At 38.9% G+C, this 18446-nt stretch overlaps 2 protein-coding genes and 1 pseudogene across 2 annotated transcripts in view; 2 read left to right on the forward strand and 1 right to left on the reverse strand.

Annotated features, from left to right (window-relative positions):
- The first annotated feature begins 382 nt into the window (after positions 1 to 382).
- DPPA2 (developmental pluripotency associated 2) lies at positions 383 to 11882 on the forward strand. Its single transcript, XM_057697709.1, has 7 exons — positions 383 to 406; positions 2448 to 2595; positions 4446 to 4606; positions 4699 to 4752; positions 5546 to 5792; positions 9721 to 9916; positions 11774 to 11882. Exons 1-7 carry the CDS (start codon positions 383 to 385, stop codon positions 11880 to 11882), a joined length of 939 nt encoding a protein of 312 aa, XP_057553692.1.
- A 423-nt stretch (positions 11883 to 12305) lies between these two features.
- On the reverse strand, positions 12306 to 17902 carry LOC130829836 (small nuclear ribonucleoprotein G-like; annotated as a pseudogene).
- The window catches only part of MORC1 (MORC family CW-type zinc finger 1), a 342077-nt gene continuing 339815 nt past the window's right edge, over positions 16185 to 18446 (forward strand). Inside the window, 1 exon segment of the mRNA XM_057697690.1 lies at positions 16185 to 16303. The gene's annotated coding sequence lies outside the window, so the exon portion shown is untranslated.

Genomic DNA, 18446 nt, shown 5'->3' on the forward strand with positions numbered 1-18446 from the left:
GTTTACAAAGATTGTTTATTTGTTTGTAATTTGTCAAGAAGTGTTTGTAGTTTTCAGTTTTCTCCTAAGCCTCACCTTCAAGGAATAAACACCAAAATTAAAGAAAAAAATCAGGAGTGATATTAATTACCCAATAACTTAACTCTCACTGAAAAGACAAGACTGGGTATAAAACTGATGAAATTATCACACTGTCGGATAACAAGGGCGGGGGGGGGGCGGGAAGAGGAGGAAGGAAAACAGCTCTTCTGGGAAACAGGAAGCAGAAGGAGACATTTGCTTATAAAAGGAGAAACTGGACTAGAAACCCTCCGGTATGGAGGATTAAACTGCAGCTATCCTTAACATTGCTGGCTCTGCCTTTCTCTGAGAATTCCTAGAAATGGCACACCCGAGTTATGAGAAAGTAAGTTTGGTTTGAGTTTCATTTATTTTCCCACAGATTCACTTTTTAAAACCTTTCTAGACCTCGCTTACATTTCCCTCTTTCTGGATGTAAGAAATCTCTGAGAATCGCCCCCTCTTTGCAAGTGAATTATTACTTTTCTCTCCTGTGATTGTGGTATACAACTCCGGTGAATGGAAAAAGGGGAAACTAAATATTTCTGTTCCTAGTTCAAAGTGAGATATTTATTTTGTAGAGAGACGTTGTAGCTGGGCAAGTTAAAACGGTAAAGAAAAGGAGAGCTGCAGTAAAAAAGAAAGTGAAAAGAATAATGTGGATAAGGTCAGAAAGTGAAGTGACTAGTTCATTTCATTCCTCCAGGAGTAAGAAGCAACCTACTCCCAATGGCCTCGGTATCAAATGGGTTTCCTGACTAGGCTTGGGTAGTCCTGGACTAGAGGAGGAAATAGAGTGGGCTTCATAGGTATTTACAGGGACCACTATACCAGGCTAGAGGACTGAATTGGCCAATATTAAGTATATGATTATAGGCAAATCATATAGCTGCTTACCTCTTGAGTGGAGTGATACCCTCCCAATAATGTTTATTTTTTCCTTAAGCTGACCAGTGAAATGCTCCGGGAGTGCTTTGAAAGAGTGATGTACAAATGCAAAATCCCTACTTGCAAGCTAAAAAGAGAGAGCAAGGGGAAGTCTTTGAAGAGATTTAAATGGGGAAGGGCGTGGCCAGTATCAGATCCCCTTAGCTGTTCAGAGAAGAGCGTATAACAATTGAGCTGGAATGGAGTTTATTCACCCTTAGATTTGAGAGGAAAAGCTAGAAACTTAAGCATATATGACTCTACGGCATTGAGTCATTTAATTTCTGAGCCTCAGTTGCCTAATTTGTAAAATATGAAAATAAATTACTACAAGTATGTTATAGGATTAAATAAGAAATACAGAAAGCTCCTAGAACAGTGCATGTGTACTGTACAAAACCAGTAAATATCAGTTCCTTCCTACCTATCCACTTTATCTTTGATTCATTAAATTGTTAAATGAACACTGAGTGTCCCCTCTGTGCTGGACACTGTAAGCCCTGTGATTGCAATGGAGAGTAAGACAGAAACAAGGTTGGTATGGCTGAAGCTCAGACAGCTCAGGGGTCTTAAGCTGGGAAGGCAGGCAGGGGCCTGTGTGTTCAAAATTTATAGGCTACAGCAGGGAGTTTTGTCTTTAACTGAAATATTTTATTTTATTTTATTTATTTATTTATTTATTTATTGGCTGTGTTGGGTCTTCGTTGCTGTGTGCAGGCTTTCTCTAGTTGCAGAAAGTGGGGGCTACTCTTCATTGTGGTGCACGGGCTTCTCATTGCTGTGGTTTCTCTTGCTGCAGAGCATGGGCTTCAGTAGTTGTGGCATGTGGGCTCAATAGTTGTGCCTCGTGGGGTCTAGAGCACAGGCTCAGTAGTTGTGGCACATGGGCTTAATTGCTCCGAGGCATGTGGGATCTTCCTGGACCAGGGCTTGAACCCGTGTCTCCTGCATTGGCAGGCGGGATCCCAAGCACTGCACCAGAAGGGAAGCCCTAAATGAAGTATTTTAAACAAGCAGGAGAGCAGTCTGCAGAAAGGAGCCAGAATGGATTTTGGAATAGAGGAGATTATTGCTCCAGCCAGTGAGAGTTGATGATAGCTTAAATCACACAGCAGAAGATGAAACGGCAGAAACCTTCTACACAGATTTAGGAGAGAAAATGAAAGAATTTGGTGTTTTAGCTGATGGAGAGGAAGGCCATGAAGGAAATGGTTTCCCCAAACCCAAGATCTATGCTTTAATTTCCTCATTATCCATATGTAAATCTGCTTTTGCCTGTTTCCTCATTGTTTTTCTTATGTAATGAAGGGTCTATTAATCAATATCAAATTCAGGGAATCTCAGTCTTTCCATCCAACTATTGGCTTCTCAGTTTCTTATTCATTAGTTGCACCATGAAAGTAAACATGTTAGTTGTACAGCATTCGATGAGAATCAGTGATTGACCCTTCCTTTTCCAGAATTTCTTTGAAGAGCCTTTAGATGAAGAAGATGTGATTCTTACATTGGTTCCAGTTAATGAGGAAATTGTTGAAGACCATCAAATGGAACCAGGTGTTTCTTCAACTTCAGAAGTCAAAGCGGAGCCACTAAGTCCAAATGATCAAGGTATGAGAATAACAGGGTTAGCTCAGTTTGCTGCTCCTCCAGCTCTGGGAAGCCCAGGGAAAGTAAGATTCTTCTTCCCCTGGCCTTAAACTATGCAACACCAAGCTTACATTTCATCTTGATTTCCTGTGGTGAGAGATTTCTCAAACTCTCATACTTCTCATTTGCTAAGCATCATTACTGTCTTGCTTTTTTTTTTTTAATTTTTTTTTAACTTTTTAAAAAAATTTTATTTATTTATTTATTATTTGGGGGGGGTACACCAAGTTCAATCAGCTGTTTTTATACACATATCCCCATATTCCCTCCCTCCCTTGACTCCCCCCCCCCCCCATCCCAGTCCTTTAAGGCATCTTCCATCCTTGAGTTGAACTCCCTTTGTTATACAACAACTTCCCACTGGCTATCTATTTTACAGTTGGTAGTATATATATGTCTGTGCTACTCTCTCGCTTCATCTCAGCTTCCCCTTCACCCCCCACCCCCCCCAAACCTCGAGTTCTCCAGTCCATTCTCTGCATCTGCGTCCTTGTTCTTGTCACTGAGTTCATCAGTACCAATTTTAGATTCCGTATATGTGAGTTAGCATACAATATTTGTCTTTCTCTTTCTGACTTACTTCACTCTGTATGACTGTCTTGCTTTTAAAAAGACCCCCAAAATAGGCATGTGGAGTGCTTTGGACAGAGCATGACCTTATGGGGCAGCTAGATGTGAGCTCAAATTCCCAACCCGTGAAGTTCAATCTTCTTTCCATTTTGGTAAATACATATTTTACATACCGCTTATGAAATCATTTTTTTTCCGAGTTTTTTTGAGATAAAATCGACATATAAAACATGTAATTTTAAGGTGTATAATGTGATGATTGATGTACGTATATATTGCAAAATGATTACCAAAATAAGGTTCATCATCTCACACAGTTAACTTTCCCCCTCCCGTGGTGAGAACATTTTAAGATTTACTCTCTTCTCAATTTTTAAGCATATGATATAGTATTAACTATAGTCACCATGCTATACATTAGATCCCTGGAACTTACTCATCTTATAACTAAAGATTTGTATCCTTTGATCATCTCTCCATTTCCCCTACCCCCAACTCCTGGCAACCACCAATCTACTCTCCATTCCTGAGTTCAGCTTTTTTAGATTCCACATATAAGATCAGATGGTATTTGGGAGACTGAATCATTTTGAAAAGCATCTAGTCTTGCTCTGTGAGTAATTACTGATCAGATATCTAGCAGCTCTTAATATCATGAACTTTTGTATCTGTTCTCAGGGCTTCATATGAAAGCATTGAATATAGGTATTTTCAGAATGATTTTATTTTGGGGGCAAATAATGAGGAATTCAAGGTAAAGTAGATAGTGAACAAGTTACAGTGAAGTAAAGTGATGTGAGACAAGGTATATTTTCTCTGCAGAGAAACATGTGGCACGCTGACAGAATGGAGGACCATTGTTGGATGGGGTGGTTTTAATTATTTCCTTAGGGACAGATATTTTGTGGTCCAACATCTAGACATTTTGGAGGAGCAATCCAATATAATGTTCTATCCAGGTTGTTGTTGATGGCTGCAAAAAAAGATTGCTATATGCACTGTAAAAAAAGTGGAATTTAGAATTTCAAAATGTGGATTTGAGTCCTAGGTCTGTCATTTTAAAGGTGGTGTGATCTTGGGCAAGTCTTTCAATTCATGAATCTATTACTTTATTTGTAAGAGGAGGAAACATACTTGATACATATATGTACAAATCAGGTTGTGAGAAATAAGTGAGAACTCTGTAAAATTATAAAGAATTTACAAATATTAAATTATTACTTCTTTGGTTCTCTTCTCAGTTCATACTCCTCAAACAAATGGACAATTGAAAGCTTGCCGAAAATCCAGTTGTAGTAAACCAATTTATCCCTTGCCGACCATGCTGCCTCCAATTAACAATGTGAGCCGGAACACTTTGCGGAAATGGTGCCAGCAACTTAATTTGAGTACCGATGGTCAGGTGAGTGCAGTGGTGGGACTCTCTGGTGCTTGGAACAAGTATGGGAGCTCTGCCAGCTTTTAATTTTTAATTTCCTTTCTTAATTTCCTTAGAAAATAGATGTTTATCTAAGACTCCAGAAACATGCTTATCCTGAAAAAGATCAGGTGAGTGAGGAATGTGGTGATGTAAACTCTGATTGTGAATTTTTCCTCCTCTCCACCATCTCTATATACGTTGTACCTCGAAGGCAAGGTTTCTCAACCAACACAATTGACATTTAGGGCCAATTTCTTTCTTCCTTCCTTTCTCTCTTTCTGTCTGTCTGTCTGTCTGTCTTTCTCCTTCCTTCCTCTCTTTGAGGTGATTTTATTTATTTATTTGGCTATGTTGGGTCTTTGCTGCTGCATGCAGGCTTTCTCTAGTTGTGGTGAGCAGGGGGCTACTCTTCGTTCTGGTGCATGGGCTTCTCATTGAGGTGGCTTCTCTTGTTGCAGAGTACAGGCTCCAGGCACTTGGGCTTCAGTAGTTGTAGCATGCAGACTCAGTAGTTGTGGCACATGGGCTTATTTGCTCCACGACATGTGGGATCTCCCCGTGCCAGGGACTGAACCCATGTGCCCTGCATTGGCAGGTGGATTCTTAATCACTGTGCCACCGGGGAAGTCCCCAATTAATTTCTTTTTGTCTGGGGGTTGTCCTGTGCATTTTAGGATGTTTAGTAGCCTAAATATCTCTGGATTCTACTGACAATGTGTCAGTGATCTCCCTCCCCCTACACACAGTTTTAGCAATCAAAATTTCTCCCAGTTGAGAACTGTTGCTCTGAGATAACTAACATTTCTAAACCCTACCCACACTGACATACATGGGTCAATGTATGAAGAATGATAAAATCAACCCAAATGTCCTTAGGGCAGTGGCACTTCACTGCATACTCATCGTGAATTCCTTTTGCAGTATATTCCTGAATCATCACAGGAGGCCAGATTGCAGTCATGTTCAAGGAAACTCAAGGGAGCAAGCGTTCGGAAAAGGAAGATGAGTGAGAGCAAGGAAAAGACTAACATGGTTGAAGTGATAACTTCAGCTCATGAAGCCATGTTGGCAGCATGGTCAAGAATTGCTGCAAGAGCTGTTCAACCTAAGGCTGTGAATTCTCGGCCCCTTCCTACCTCTGTTGAGTCCTTTCTGCCCCAAGCCTCTGGTAAGATCAACCTTAAAGAATGGTTACCATGCCAGAGAAAGAAGGAACACTTTTATTAGTCCAATACTGATGGTAGTTAAAGGGAAGAGTTAGTTAAAATAGCTGCAGATGGGATGTTAGGTTCATAGAGGGCTTATCTTTTGATTGGTAGATAGCCAGGTGTTGCCTGAATGGCTCTCTGAGCCAGGTGACTGAGTGGGGACCCTTTCTCGTCACTAAGCACACATCCAAGGTGGGAAGAAAGCATAATCTGGTAATGTGGTCAGCCACAGCTTGAGGTCTTCCCCTTTCTCTTGGATTGGAAGAATTATTTAAAATGGCCACCTGTCTTACCACTTCCTAGGTATGTGACATGGGCAAGTTACTCAGTATAAACGCTGGTATCCTGATTTATAAGGTGAAGATTTCAACTCTTCTACTTCATCGAATGATTGTGAGGCTTATGAGATACAACTTGGCATGTTAAAAGGAGGCAATAATAACTAAACTGTCTGGGGGCCCTGTCTTCTTGAGAAATCTCAGAGAATAATTTAGTCCTATCTTTCTCCAATTCCTGCTCCTCTCTTTGATATTTCTGTTTTCATTGCCATCAGACCCTACCGCAGGCCAGTACAAAGTCACTCTCTTTTTTGGCTTGCGTTCTTTTCCTTTCTCCATCCCTTTTCCAGAGGTGTTCCAGATCCTCTGTTATTCAGGACTGACTTGTGTGGTAAGGTACATTGTTCACTACACAAAGAACTCAGCCAAAAAAAAAAAAAAAAAAAGACTGGGAGCCGAAATTGCCCTACCGTCCGCTCTTCCAGCTGTACTCCCTTCTGTGAGGAAAAATGAGCACCTTTTAGTAATTTTCAAAAACACTGTTCAGTCACAAAGCTGTCTCTGGACACCTGCTTTCCTGAAGATGACACCTCTTTCTAATTTTCGTTAATGTGCCATGAGAGCTAGTAGCATCCCAGACTTACTCATCCTTTCAGTTCCTCTTCATTCAGCAGTTATCAAGCACCTACTGGGATCCAGGACTGTGCCTAGCCACTATGTATGTTGGGCTAAACACATATAATCTTTACTCTTTTTAAATTTATTTTTAAAAATTTATTTTATTGAAGTATATTGATTAACAATGTTGTGTTAATTTCTACTGTACAGCAAAGTGATTCAGTTATATATATGTGTGTGTGTGTGTATACATTCTTTTTCATATTCTTTTCCATATAAACCATAGGTTTATCACAGGATATTGAATATAGTTCCATGTGCTATGCAGTAGGGCCTGTTTATCCATTCTATATATAATAGTTTGCATTTGCTAATCCCAAACTTCCAATCTATCCCTCCCACACCTTCTCCCCCTTGGCAACCACAAATCTGTATTCTCTATGTCTATGAGTCTGTTTCTGTTTTGTAGATAAGTTCTTTTGTGTCATATTTTAGATTCCACATGTAAGCGATATCATGGTGTTTGTCTTTCTGTTTATGACTTCGAACCATGTTTTCCTCCAGATATGTGTCCAAGAGTGGGATTGCTGGATCATATGTTGGCTCTATTTTTAGTTTTTTAAGGAACTCTATACTGTTCTCCATAGTATCTGTACCAATTTACATTCCCACCAACAGTGCAGGTGTGTTCCCCCTTTTCTCCACATTCTCTTCAGCATTTATTATTTCTAGACTTTTAAAACATTTATTTATATTATTTTATTTTTGGCTGTGTTGGGTCTTTGCTGGTGCATGTGGGCTTTCTCTAGTTGTGGAAAGTGGGGGCTACTCTTCATTGAGGTATGCGGGCTTCTCAGTGCAGTGGCTTCTCTTGCTGTGGAGCATGGGCTCTAGGCATGTGGGCTTCAGTAGTCGCAGCACATAGGCTTTTGTTGCTCTGTGGCATGTGGGATCTTCCTGGACCAGGGATCAAACCTGTGTCCCCTGCATTGGCAGGTGGATTCATAACCACTGCACCACCAGGGAAGTCTGATTGGTAGACTTTTTAATGATGGCCATTCTGTCCAGTGTGAGGTGTTACCTCAGTGTAGTTTTGATTTGCATTTCTCTAATGATTAGTGATGTTGAACATTGTTTCATGTGCCTGTTAGCCACCTATATGTCTTCTTTGGAGAAATGTCTATTTAAGTCTTCTGTCCATTTTTTGATTGGGGTTTTTTTTAATCTTTTTTAAAATTAATTAATTTATGCTGCATTGGGTCTTCCTTGCTGCTCGAGGGCTTTCTGTAGTTGTGGCAAGCAGGGGCTACTCTTCCTTGTGGTGCTCGGGCTCCTCATTGCCGTGGAGCACACGCTCTAGGTATGTGGGCTTCAGTAGCTGCAGCACATGGGCTCAATAGTTGTGGCACACAGTCTTAGTTGCTCCATGGCATGTGGGATCCTCCTGGAGTAGGGATCGAACCCGTGTCCCCTGCATTGGCAGGCAGATTCTCAACTACTGCGCCACCTAGCAAGTCCCTGATTGGGTTTTCCCTTGTTGGTCCCATCATTTGCAAATATTTTCTTCCAGTCCAGAGGTTGTCTTTTCATTTTGTTTATGGTTTTCTTTGCTGTACAAAAGCTTGTATGTTGGATTAGGTCCCATTTATTTATTTTTGCTTTTATTTCTTTTGCCGTGGGAGACTGACCTAAGAAAACATTGCTACAATTTACGTCAGAGAATGTTTTGCCAATGTTCTCTTCTAGGAGTTTTATGGTGTCATGTCTTATATTTAAGTCTTTAAGCCATTTTGAGTTTATTTTTGTGTACGGCATGAGTTTATTTTTATGTATTTTTGTGTATGGCAAATCTAACTTCGTTGATTTGCATTCAGCTGTCCAACTTTCCCAACACTACATGCTAAAGAGACTGTCATTTCTCTATTGTATATCCTTGCCTCCTGTGTCAAAGATTAATTGAGCATACAGTGTGGGTTTATTTCTGGGCACTCTATTCTGTTCTATTGATCCACATGTCTGTTTTTGTGTCAATACCATGCTGTTTTGATTACTGAGCTTTGTAGTGTTATGTGAAGTCTGGGAGGCTTATGCTTCTTGCTTTGTTCTTTTTCCTCAGGAATGCTTTGGCAATTCTGGGTCTTTTTTTTTTTCTTCATGATGGGTTAACTTTATTGATCATCTTAGCTGGGCCATGATGCAATTCTCGGTCTTTTATGGTTCCATGTGAACTGTAGGATTATTTGTTTTTAGTTCTGTGAAAAAATCTCATGGGTAATTTGATACAGATCACATTAAATCTGTAGATTGCTCTGGCCAGTGTGGCCATTTAAACAATATTAATTCTTCCAATCCAAGAGCAAGATAATCTCTACTCTTGTTTTACAGTCTGACTGGGGAGATTTTATAGACATTTAAGCCTACAGTGATTGCTCCTTTCTCTCAGTTTCAGACACTGGATATCTATAGGACTTACTCTGTTTTCTTTCAAATATCCCATATCCCCAATTAGATTGTTCCTTAGATTTTAGATAAAAAGCCTTTTGCCTCTTTTCTATAGTTGAAGCAGTACCATGTAGTGGTTAGACAAATGGGCTATGAATCAGAATACCTAGATCTTTGTCTTTGTTCTGGAAAAATTATGATAGTTTAACACTGTAAGCTTCACTTACCTCACCTGTAAATAGGAAAAGTAAATAGAAGGTAAATATTAATAATGTTCTTGAGAATAAATGTATTAATACACGTAAATTACTTAGCAAAATCCTGGACACAAAGCAAGGTTTCCCAAAAGTTAATTGTTATTGTCCCTTGTGCGATGTAGTTTGTGAAGTTAGATTACGGTGTCTTTTGGTCTACATTTTTCATGCTTCTCATTCAGTTGATTCATCAACAGAATATAAGAGCAGAATCAAGAGTGATTCACGGAAGGGTTGGGTTGGGGTGCTGTTACCTGATCTTAGCAGTTTATATTTACTTCTTTTTCCTTGGCCAGGTGTCCGGTGGTGTGTGGTCCATGGCAGACCACTCTTGACAGACAAAGAAGGCTGGGTTCGCCTGCACTTCCATGCAGGTCAGACCTGGGTGCCTGACACTCCCAGGAGGATGATCTCTCTCTTCATGTTACCTGCCTGCACTTTCCCATCCCCAGACCTAGAAGATAACATGTTATGCCCTGAATGTGCTAAGAGGTAAGCCTTAAGTATCTTTCTAAGTACGGCACACAGAACAGTAGATGTCTAGATGGGTTTCTAAGTAATTTAGAAGAAGGCAGAGGGTAAACATGCTGTTTTCTTAATTTGCCATATAGATCAGGCAAAAATAGGAAGCAAAAGTAATTTAATAGTGGATTAGAACTCAGCTAAATGTGGCTTCTTAGCAACCTTAACAAAGTATCTGACAATTTAGGAACTTAACTGCCTATGTAGCATGCTGGGATGAAAATAAGTAAGAGATGCTATGAAATATATGGGATATAAGGGTAGTACCTATATTGGAGTGGCTTAGAGAAACTTCAGAAGGGATTACATGTACTGAGGAAGAGATTCCCAGTTAGAAAATAACAATTTGGGCATTTTGGTAGTGGAAACAGCCCCCACCAATACATGGAAATGGAAGAATATGACCTACTTAGAGATTGCAAATAGGCCAATGTGATTGAAGCTTATATTGACAAATAAGTCTGGGAAGGGGAGAAGCAGACTATTGAAGGTTTGGTATCTATATTGAAGGTCTAATATTATCCTGTGAGTCATAGTTTCTCAGTCACTTTTGGGACATAGATTTCTTTGAGGAAATGATGATAATGACATCTCCTCCATCCAAGAAAATACACATTGGGCATACACATAAGCAGTGCTTTAGGTTTTGTATAGACATAGAACTCCTAATGGTCATCCATGAGCACAGAATTCAGCTTCTGGTGATAGAATTGGCAAGATGGGTGTGAAGGGAAAGTAAGATTTTTTTTTTAAGAAAGTAGATTGAAATCTTGCAACAGAGACTAGATTGGAGGGTAAGAGATTACTCTAATAATTCTGGAAAGATGTAATTTATGACCTTGGCAAAGAATTTAAATAGGAATGGGATGAATGCAAGAGTTGCAGGAGCATAGAGAACAGGATGCCATCTTATTAGAGGAAAGGTAGAAGTTCAGTTCAATGGCATGGCAAAGAATGAAATGTGGGACATGCTTGACATGGGTCTAGTGCTCAGAGAAGGATGGGTTAGAGAGAAACATCTTTGGGAGTCATTAACATACACATTGACATAAGAATATGTAAGAATTAGAAGGGACTGCAGAAGAACCTTAAAGAGAATAAGCTTATCAATGGCAGGTGAGCAATGAAGATTGAAAAAGTGCAGTTAGAGACTGGGGGATAAGTGAGGGAAAAAAAGCAGTGGGTAAAGAGTTTCAGAAGGAAATGGGTGGCAGTGAGATGGTCATGTAAGATTCTGATTAACGCAGTGCTGTTGGGAACGTCAATTTGGGACACCATTGGTGGCCTTTGGAGAGTAAGTAGAGAGGGTCAAGTGATGGTTGGAGGAGAGTCTGTGCAGAACTAGAAACAGGACACACTGATGATCTCTACTACTGGAGCTGAGCAAGAGGTGATAGCAGCTCGCTGAGGCAGTAATATCAAGGGAGCTTGTTTGTGTCCCTTCCTTCCTTCCTTCCTTCCTTCCTTCCTTCCTTCCTTCCTTCCTTCCTTCCTTCCTTCCTTCCTCTTTTTCTTCCTTTTATTTTTTAATGGGAATACCAATAGAGTGTGTGAACAGAGATGGGATGGGGGGAGAGAGTATAAAAATAAAGGAAGTAGAATCAATTGTAGTCTACTGAATAGGAGCCCTGATATGAAGTGGATAATCTTATTCCTTTGTTTACTACATAAAATCTTTTTACCCACCATGCTTAGGCGGTGGGACAAACTACTCACAAACTCCAGAAGGGTCTTCCTCATTTTATTTGTCATTTTCAAGGGGCTGGTAAGGAATGGTCTATCTTATCCTAACCATTTTTCAAAATTCTTTTCCAACTTGCTTTATAGGAACAAGAAAATTATGAAAAGATTACTTGCAATGGGGAAGAGGAAGAAACCTGGTTTGGACACACCAGCCTCATTGCTTTTAGATGGGCCATGTCTTAATACAAAATAAATGGTTGCCAGAGGTGAAGAGGTGGGGGGTGGGTGAAATGAGTGAAGGAGGGTAATTGTATGGTTATAATAGTAAATAGACTTATCATGGTCTATTAATTTTGCAGTGTACACAAATATGGAATTACTATGTTGTACATCTGTGACATAATATTATATACCAATTTTACCATGATAAAAAATAAATGTTTGTTAGAATTCACCTGTGAAGCCATCTAGTCCTGGACCTTTTGTTTGTTGGGAAATTTTTGATTATGGTTAAACCTCCTTACTAGTAATCAGGAAAAGAAAAATAATAAATAGTGGAGAACCCACAGCCAAAGTGACTTGCATCCCAATGATTGCTATGCTCTGTCCTTGCCATCCTCAATATTGCCTGGTGCCTTAAGTACAGATGGGAATGTCTGGATTCTGTACTTGAGGTTTACCAAAAAGTGACTCTTACTGTTGCTTCAAGTACTAGCTATATAGAATGTAATTTGGTTTTGTTTTCGTTAATAGATTTTTTTGTTTAGCAGTTTTAGGCTTTCAGAAAAATTGAGCAGAAAGTACAGAGTTCTCAAATACCACCCCTCCACCCACCCCATTTCCTCTACTATCAACATCCTGCAAATGAGTGGCACAGTTGTTGAACATACATTGACCCATCATTGTCACCCAAAGCCCATAGTTTATATTAGGATTCACTCTTTGTGTTGTACATTCTATGGGTTTTGACCAATGTATAAAGACATACTCATCATTTTAGTATTATACAAAACATTGCACTGTGCTATAAAAATGCCCTGTGCTCTATCTATTTAATACTTTCTTCCCCCAACTCCAGATCACTGATCTTACTGTCTCCATAGTCTTGCCTCTTCACAGAATGTCATACAGTTGGAATCATACACAGTAGCCTTTTTCAGATTGACTTCTTTCACAGCAAAAATGTATTTAAAGTTCTTCCACGTTTTTTCATGGCTGGATAGCTCACTTTTTAATGCTGAATACTCCATTGTCTGGATGTACCATAATTTATCCATGCACATATTGAAGGCCACCTTGGTTGCTTGCAAGTTTTGGCAATTATGAATAAAGCTGCTATAAACATTTGTGTGCAGGTTTTTGTGTGAACACACATTTTCAACTCATTTGGGTAAACACCAAGGAGCATGATTTCTGAATCTTGTAAGAGTATGTTTAGTTTTCTAAGAAACTGCCAAACTGTCTTCCAAGGTGGCTGTACCATTTTGCATTCTGACCAGCAATGAATGAGAGTTCCTTCTGCTCCACATCCTCACTAACATTTGGGGTTGTCGGTGCTTTGGATTTTGGCCACTCTAAAAGGTGTGTAGTAGAAACATTTTAATTTGCAATTCCCTAGTGACATATGCTCGGAACATCTTTTCATATATTTTGGCAAGGTATCTGTTCAGGTCTTTTGCTCACTTTTTTTTTTTTTTTAATCTGGTTGCTCATTTTCTTTCAACAGTTCTTTTCATATTTTGGATAGCAGTACTTTATCAGATAAGCCTTGAAAATATTTTTCCCAGTCTGTGGTTGTTCTGTCATTCTTTGGATTAATTAGCATATTCAGAAAATTGATGTTTAAAGTGATTGATACAGATGGATTAAGATCTATATTTGTTTTCACTGCCCTCTTTTTGAATTTTTTTTGTCTTCCCCGCTTTCCCTTCTCATTTCATTTTATTTTATTTTAAATATTATTTTTTGGCCACATATGTTTTCTGGACCAGGAATGGAAACCAAGCGCCCTGCAGTGGAAGCGCTGGGTCTTAACCGCTGTACTGCTAGGGAAGTCCTATCCCTTCTCATTATAGGTGAACATTTTATATGACTCCATTTTTCCCTCTCTGTATATTAATTACACTCTCACTACTTTTTTTTTTAAGTGCTTGCCCTTGAGTTTGCTATTGTTACGAGTAATCAGGTTCTTTTTCAAATAACAACATACCAATTCATGAGTATTGCAAGTGCCTTGAATATAGTATTCCCAAATCCTACTTCTTTATAACATTGCTGTCATTCATTTTATTTATCCATTTGTTTATTTTGAACAAACTGTTATATGTTAGATCAATTAGGAATAAGAAAAAATAAAAGATTTTATTTTATTTCTTCCCTAGAACTCTTTCTTTCTTTAGAGCTGAGTTCCTGACCTATATCATATTCTTTCTGAAGATTTTCTTTTTAGAGTCCAGCTTTGCTAAGCCAGACATTAATTTGCAAGCGATCTGTAAAAGTATGTCACTCTTATGACTAAACTTCTTTTAGGAAAATATATTATTTTTCATAAAGATATTTATGTTAACATGCAATGGATTTATTGTTATTTTTAATGAACAAATATTTTTAAAAATTTCTCAGTTTTAATGTCTAATCTGGCAAATATTGATAGATAAACAAAATCTTAATTCTCAATAACTTTTAAGAGTGTAAGGAGTTCTAAGACCAAAATGATTGAGAATCATTGATCTAGTCCAAATCTCTCTCTCTTGTTCCCCCAATTTTCAGAGGCTTGGAGTGGGAAGGGGCCCTTCCTGGGGAGATTGTGGCTCTGGTCTTGACATTCCATACTTGGTATAAGTCTTTGAAAACAGGTGTGTCTGGGATACCTCCTCTCCAGTATAGTCAATCTCTCATCATTGGATCCTTACCTGGATTTAAATGTCTGTGCTTTTTTAAAAAAGGCCCTTCTCTATACATATACCTCCCTCCACCTTACAACTGCTAAGTTCTTGTAACAAACTTCTTGAAGAAATTGTTTACACTCACATCCCTACTTTCTCATCTTTCACTCTTTCAATATATATTTATTGAGAGCCAACTATGTACCATATACTATTCTAGGTGCTGATAACAATGAATTAAACAAAATCCTTGCTCTTCTAGGTCTTACATTTAGTAAGGGTAGACATGTCCAGAAAAACTGTCCACAAATGGGCAGAAGAGGATTCCTGGGTGATCTTTCATTGTAGTGCTGGGGTATACATTTGATTGACTTTATAGGCTATCTTACAACTTTGTAAAGGTAGAGGCTAACTTGTAGAAAACTGATAGCAATGCAAATAATTCTTGTCTGAGAGCAATGGAAATAATTTCTGTCCCTAGTAATGCAAAGGGATTTTGTCTAGTAGAGATGGCATTCATTTCCATCTGGTAGAATAAATAACTCCCAACATTATACTTAATGCTTAATACGATGTTAGTGTTTCTGCAACTACTAGCAAATTCATTTCAGCACTCCTTTGGCTGACAATCTAAATCTCCGAAACTCAAATTCTCATTTGAACAAGTCTTACCTACCATCTTACTGTTTCCCTCATTATTTAAGATGATAATGGATGAGTAGTTTATTATAATGAGTAAACTATTTGTCGTGTGTTCATTTTATATTTTTATAAGAGGTATGTTTTCAACCTTTTGAAAATTATTTCGCAAACTATAAGAAAATAAAATAAGTATCAGGTGGTAATAAGTCAAAAGAATAAAAGCTGGGTAAGAGGACAGCTATTAACTGGTGGTGTAGTACTTACTGTTTTAGATAGGGCCAGTCAGCAAGTCCTGCACTTCTCTCTCTTAACTGTAAGTGGAATCCATCCTCTTTTCTCCATCTTCACAGCCACCGCACTAATCCAGACCGTTATCTTCTCTCATCTGATCGCTCCGCCTTACTCCTGCCTGCTCCAATCATCGGCTATCAGATGATCATTTTTATAAACAATTATCTGATCATGTCCGTCTTTCCCACTGGCGGCCTATGTGGAGTCAAGTTCTGTGATGTCTAAACCTTACACAATTCGGGAGGCCCTTTTTGAGAAAAATAATGCAAAAATTAGGTACTGAACCTTGAGAGGGGGAGTGCAAATGATAGGTTCTGAAACTTAAGCTTCATCAGCTTCACTATAAATCCGCCTCTGCCTACAAGCCTCATCTCCTTTTCCTCTAACTCAAGACCTTTCTTCATACAATTTCTGCCCAGGAGGCTCTTCCCGTCCCCTTTTGCCGAGATAACTCTTTCAGTACTCAGCTCCCGAGCCTCCCTGAAACCCCAACTGGACTAGGGGCCTTTACGGAGTCTCCCCCAAGCTCCAGGAATCCTGGCAGAGCCACCTTTCTGTGCAAACGTGGTTGCTCTTTTTCAGCGCCCTCAAAAAATGCCTGGCTGGGCGGGGTTTGCACCGGAGGCGTACCTGTGGGTGGAGCCCCAGGCGAGAGTGAGCCTTCGTCCTCTCCCCTTTCTGTCCAGAGGGGGCGCACCCGCCTCTCCGGAACCTGAGCGGCTCCCGTTGGGGTTCCGGTCGGAATTACCGCGCGGAGCACGCCGACTGGGCTGCGCAGGTCGTGAGAGGTGCTTGGGTCCTGTGCAAGTCTGTGGACTTCGCGACGGTCCCGTGGAGACATGGACGGAAGAAATGGGTAAGGTGCAGTGATAGCAGCCTCTTGCCGCCGCCTTTCGGGAGACTTTCAGCACTTCCACTCACTTTCCACACCCTCCTCTGAAAATTTTCTAACATTTCTTTCGAGACAGATGTACTAGCGACCAGTTACCTCTGTTTTTGTAAGGTATTTCTCCTTCACTTTTGAAGGAAAATTTTGCCAAACACAAAATTCTAGGTTTTTTTTTTTTTTCCTGTAGGTACTTTAAATATCGCTTGAATCTTTTCTTGCTTGCATATTTCCTGAAAAGATGTCATAAATTTCCCCTTTCTCCTTCAGACCTTCATTATGAAAACATTAAAACACACAGAAGAACTGAAAAAGCACTACAGTGAATACCTGTATTCCCTCCACCTAAATTTAGTGTGTTAATATGTTTCTATATTTGATATATATTATTATAGCATATATAAACTTTTTACTAAATTATTTATGTTTTAGAGATCATGATATTTCACCAAAAGAGTCAGCATTTATTTCCTAAGAAAGAAGGTAATCTTTACATGAGCATGATACCATTATCACCCTTATAAAAATAATATATCCATAATATCTAGTAACCAGAGTTTTTCACATTTTCACATTTGTTCAAAATGTTTCTAAACAAAATCCAGTCAGCACTGTTTACACATTATATTTGATTATTAAAACTTTTTCAGGATCAAATCCTCCATTATTTTCTTCCTTTCATTTTTTTTGGGGGGGGGGGCGGGGCTGTGCCACGTGGCTTGTAGGATCTTATTTCCCCAACCAGGGATTGAACCTGAACTCTGGGCAGTGGAAGAATGGAGTCCTAACCACTGGACCATGAGGGAATTACCAGTTAAAAGTTTTTTTAAAGAGCCTAATCCAGTTGTTTTGCAGAGGTCTTACTTTTTTTGTTGTTGTTTTGTTTTTAAGTATAGTTGATTTATTTTTTTTTAGCTCTTTATTGGAATATAATTGCTGTATAGTTGATTTATAATATTTCAGATATACAGCAAAGTGATTCAGTTATAGGTGTACATACACACATATGTATACTTTTCAGATTCTTTTCCACTATGTATTATTACAAAATATTAAATATAGTTCCCTGTTCTATATAGTAGGTCCTTTTTATCTGTTTTATATATAGTAATGTGTATTTGTTAGTTCCAAATCCCCAATTTATCCTTCCCCTCTTCCCCTTCCCCTTTGGTAAGCTAAAGTTTGTTTTCTTTGTTTTTTGTTTTTGACTATTGCAAAAGTTTATTTAGCAAAAAGGTTCAGTAAGAAAATGTACATGACCCAATTTTTATCATAGTAAAATGTGGAGAGGGGTCATGTGGAAGCAGTTGATTTCTCTGGTGAACACAGCCATTGTTCGTACTTGTTCCAAGGCTTCTAACATGATTATACAATACTATTTCCTCTTATTACTAGCATTCCAATATTGTTCTGTTGCTCACTAGTTACCATCTCCACACATTAATTTGTCACAAGATTCATAAATGGATCAAATCCCCACAATATTCCTTGGACATGTCTGCCACCATTTAATTTTTGTAACTTCTTGTCCATAAATTTCTTCAACTTGGGAGGGTGAGCTTTGCACATGATGTCTACTCAGAGAGCTCAAAGATGCCTCCAAGAGGAATTTGAGTCATCCCTCACACTCCACCAGTAGCCATAAGTTTTTCTATGTCTGTGAGTCTGTTTTGTAAATAAGTTCATTTCTATCTTTTTTTTAGATTCCACATATAAGTGATTTGATATTTATCTTTCTGTCTGTTATACTTCATTTAGTATGATAATCTCTAGGTCCATCCATGTTGCTGCACATAGCATTATTTCATTCTTTTTTTATGGTTGAGTAATATTCCTCTGTGTGTGTGTGTGTGTGTGTGTGTATAATATATATAAAATATATATTATGTGTGCACCACATTTTCTTTAGCCATTAATCTGGTGATGGACATTTAGGTTGCTTCTATGTCTTGGCTGTTGTAAATAGTGCTGCTATGAACATTGGGGTGCCTGTATCCTTTCCAACTAGAGTTTTTGCCTTTTCTGGGTGTATGTGGGGAGTAGGATTGTTGGATCACATGGCAACTCTTTAGTTTTTTAAGGAAACTCCATGCTGTTCTCCATGGAGGTTGTA

The sequence above is a fragment of the Hippopotamus amphibius genome, chromosome 10 (genome assembly GCF_030028045.1).
Source record: "Hippopotamus amphibius kiboko isolate mHipAmp2 chromosome 10, mHipAmp2.hap2, whole genome shotgun sequence".
In the NCBI taxonomy this organism is placed as follows: Eukaryota; Metazoa; Chordata; class Mammalia; order Artiodactyla; family Hippopotamidae; genus Hippopotamus; species Hippopotamus amphibius.

Coding starts and splice junctions, on each gene's coding strand:
- DPPA2 (XM_057697709.1), top strand. CDS start 383: ATGGCACACCCGAGTTATGAGAAA. Junction 407..2,447: donor CACACCCGAGTTATGAGAAA/GTAAGTTTGGTT, acceptor TTCCTTTTCCAG/AATTTCTTTGAAGAGCCTTT. Junction 5,793..9,720: donor CTTTCTGCCCCAAGCCTCTG/GTAAGATCAACC, acceptor TTCCTTGGCCAG/GTGTCCGGTGGTGTGTGGTC.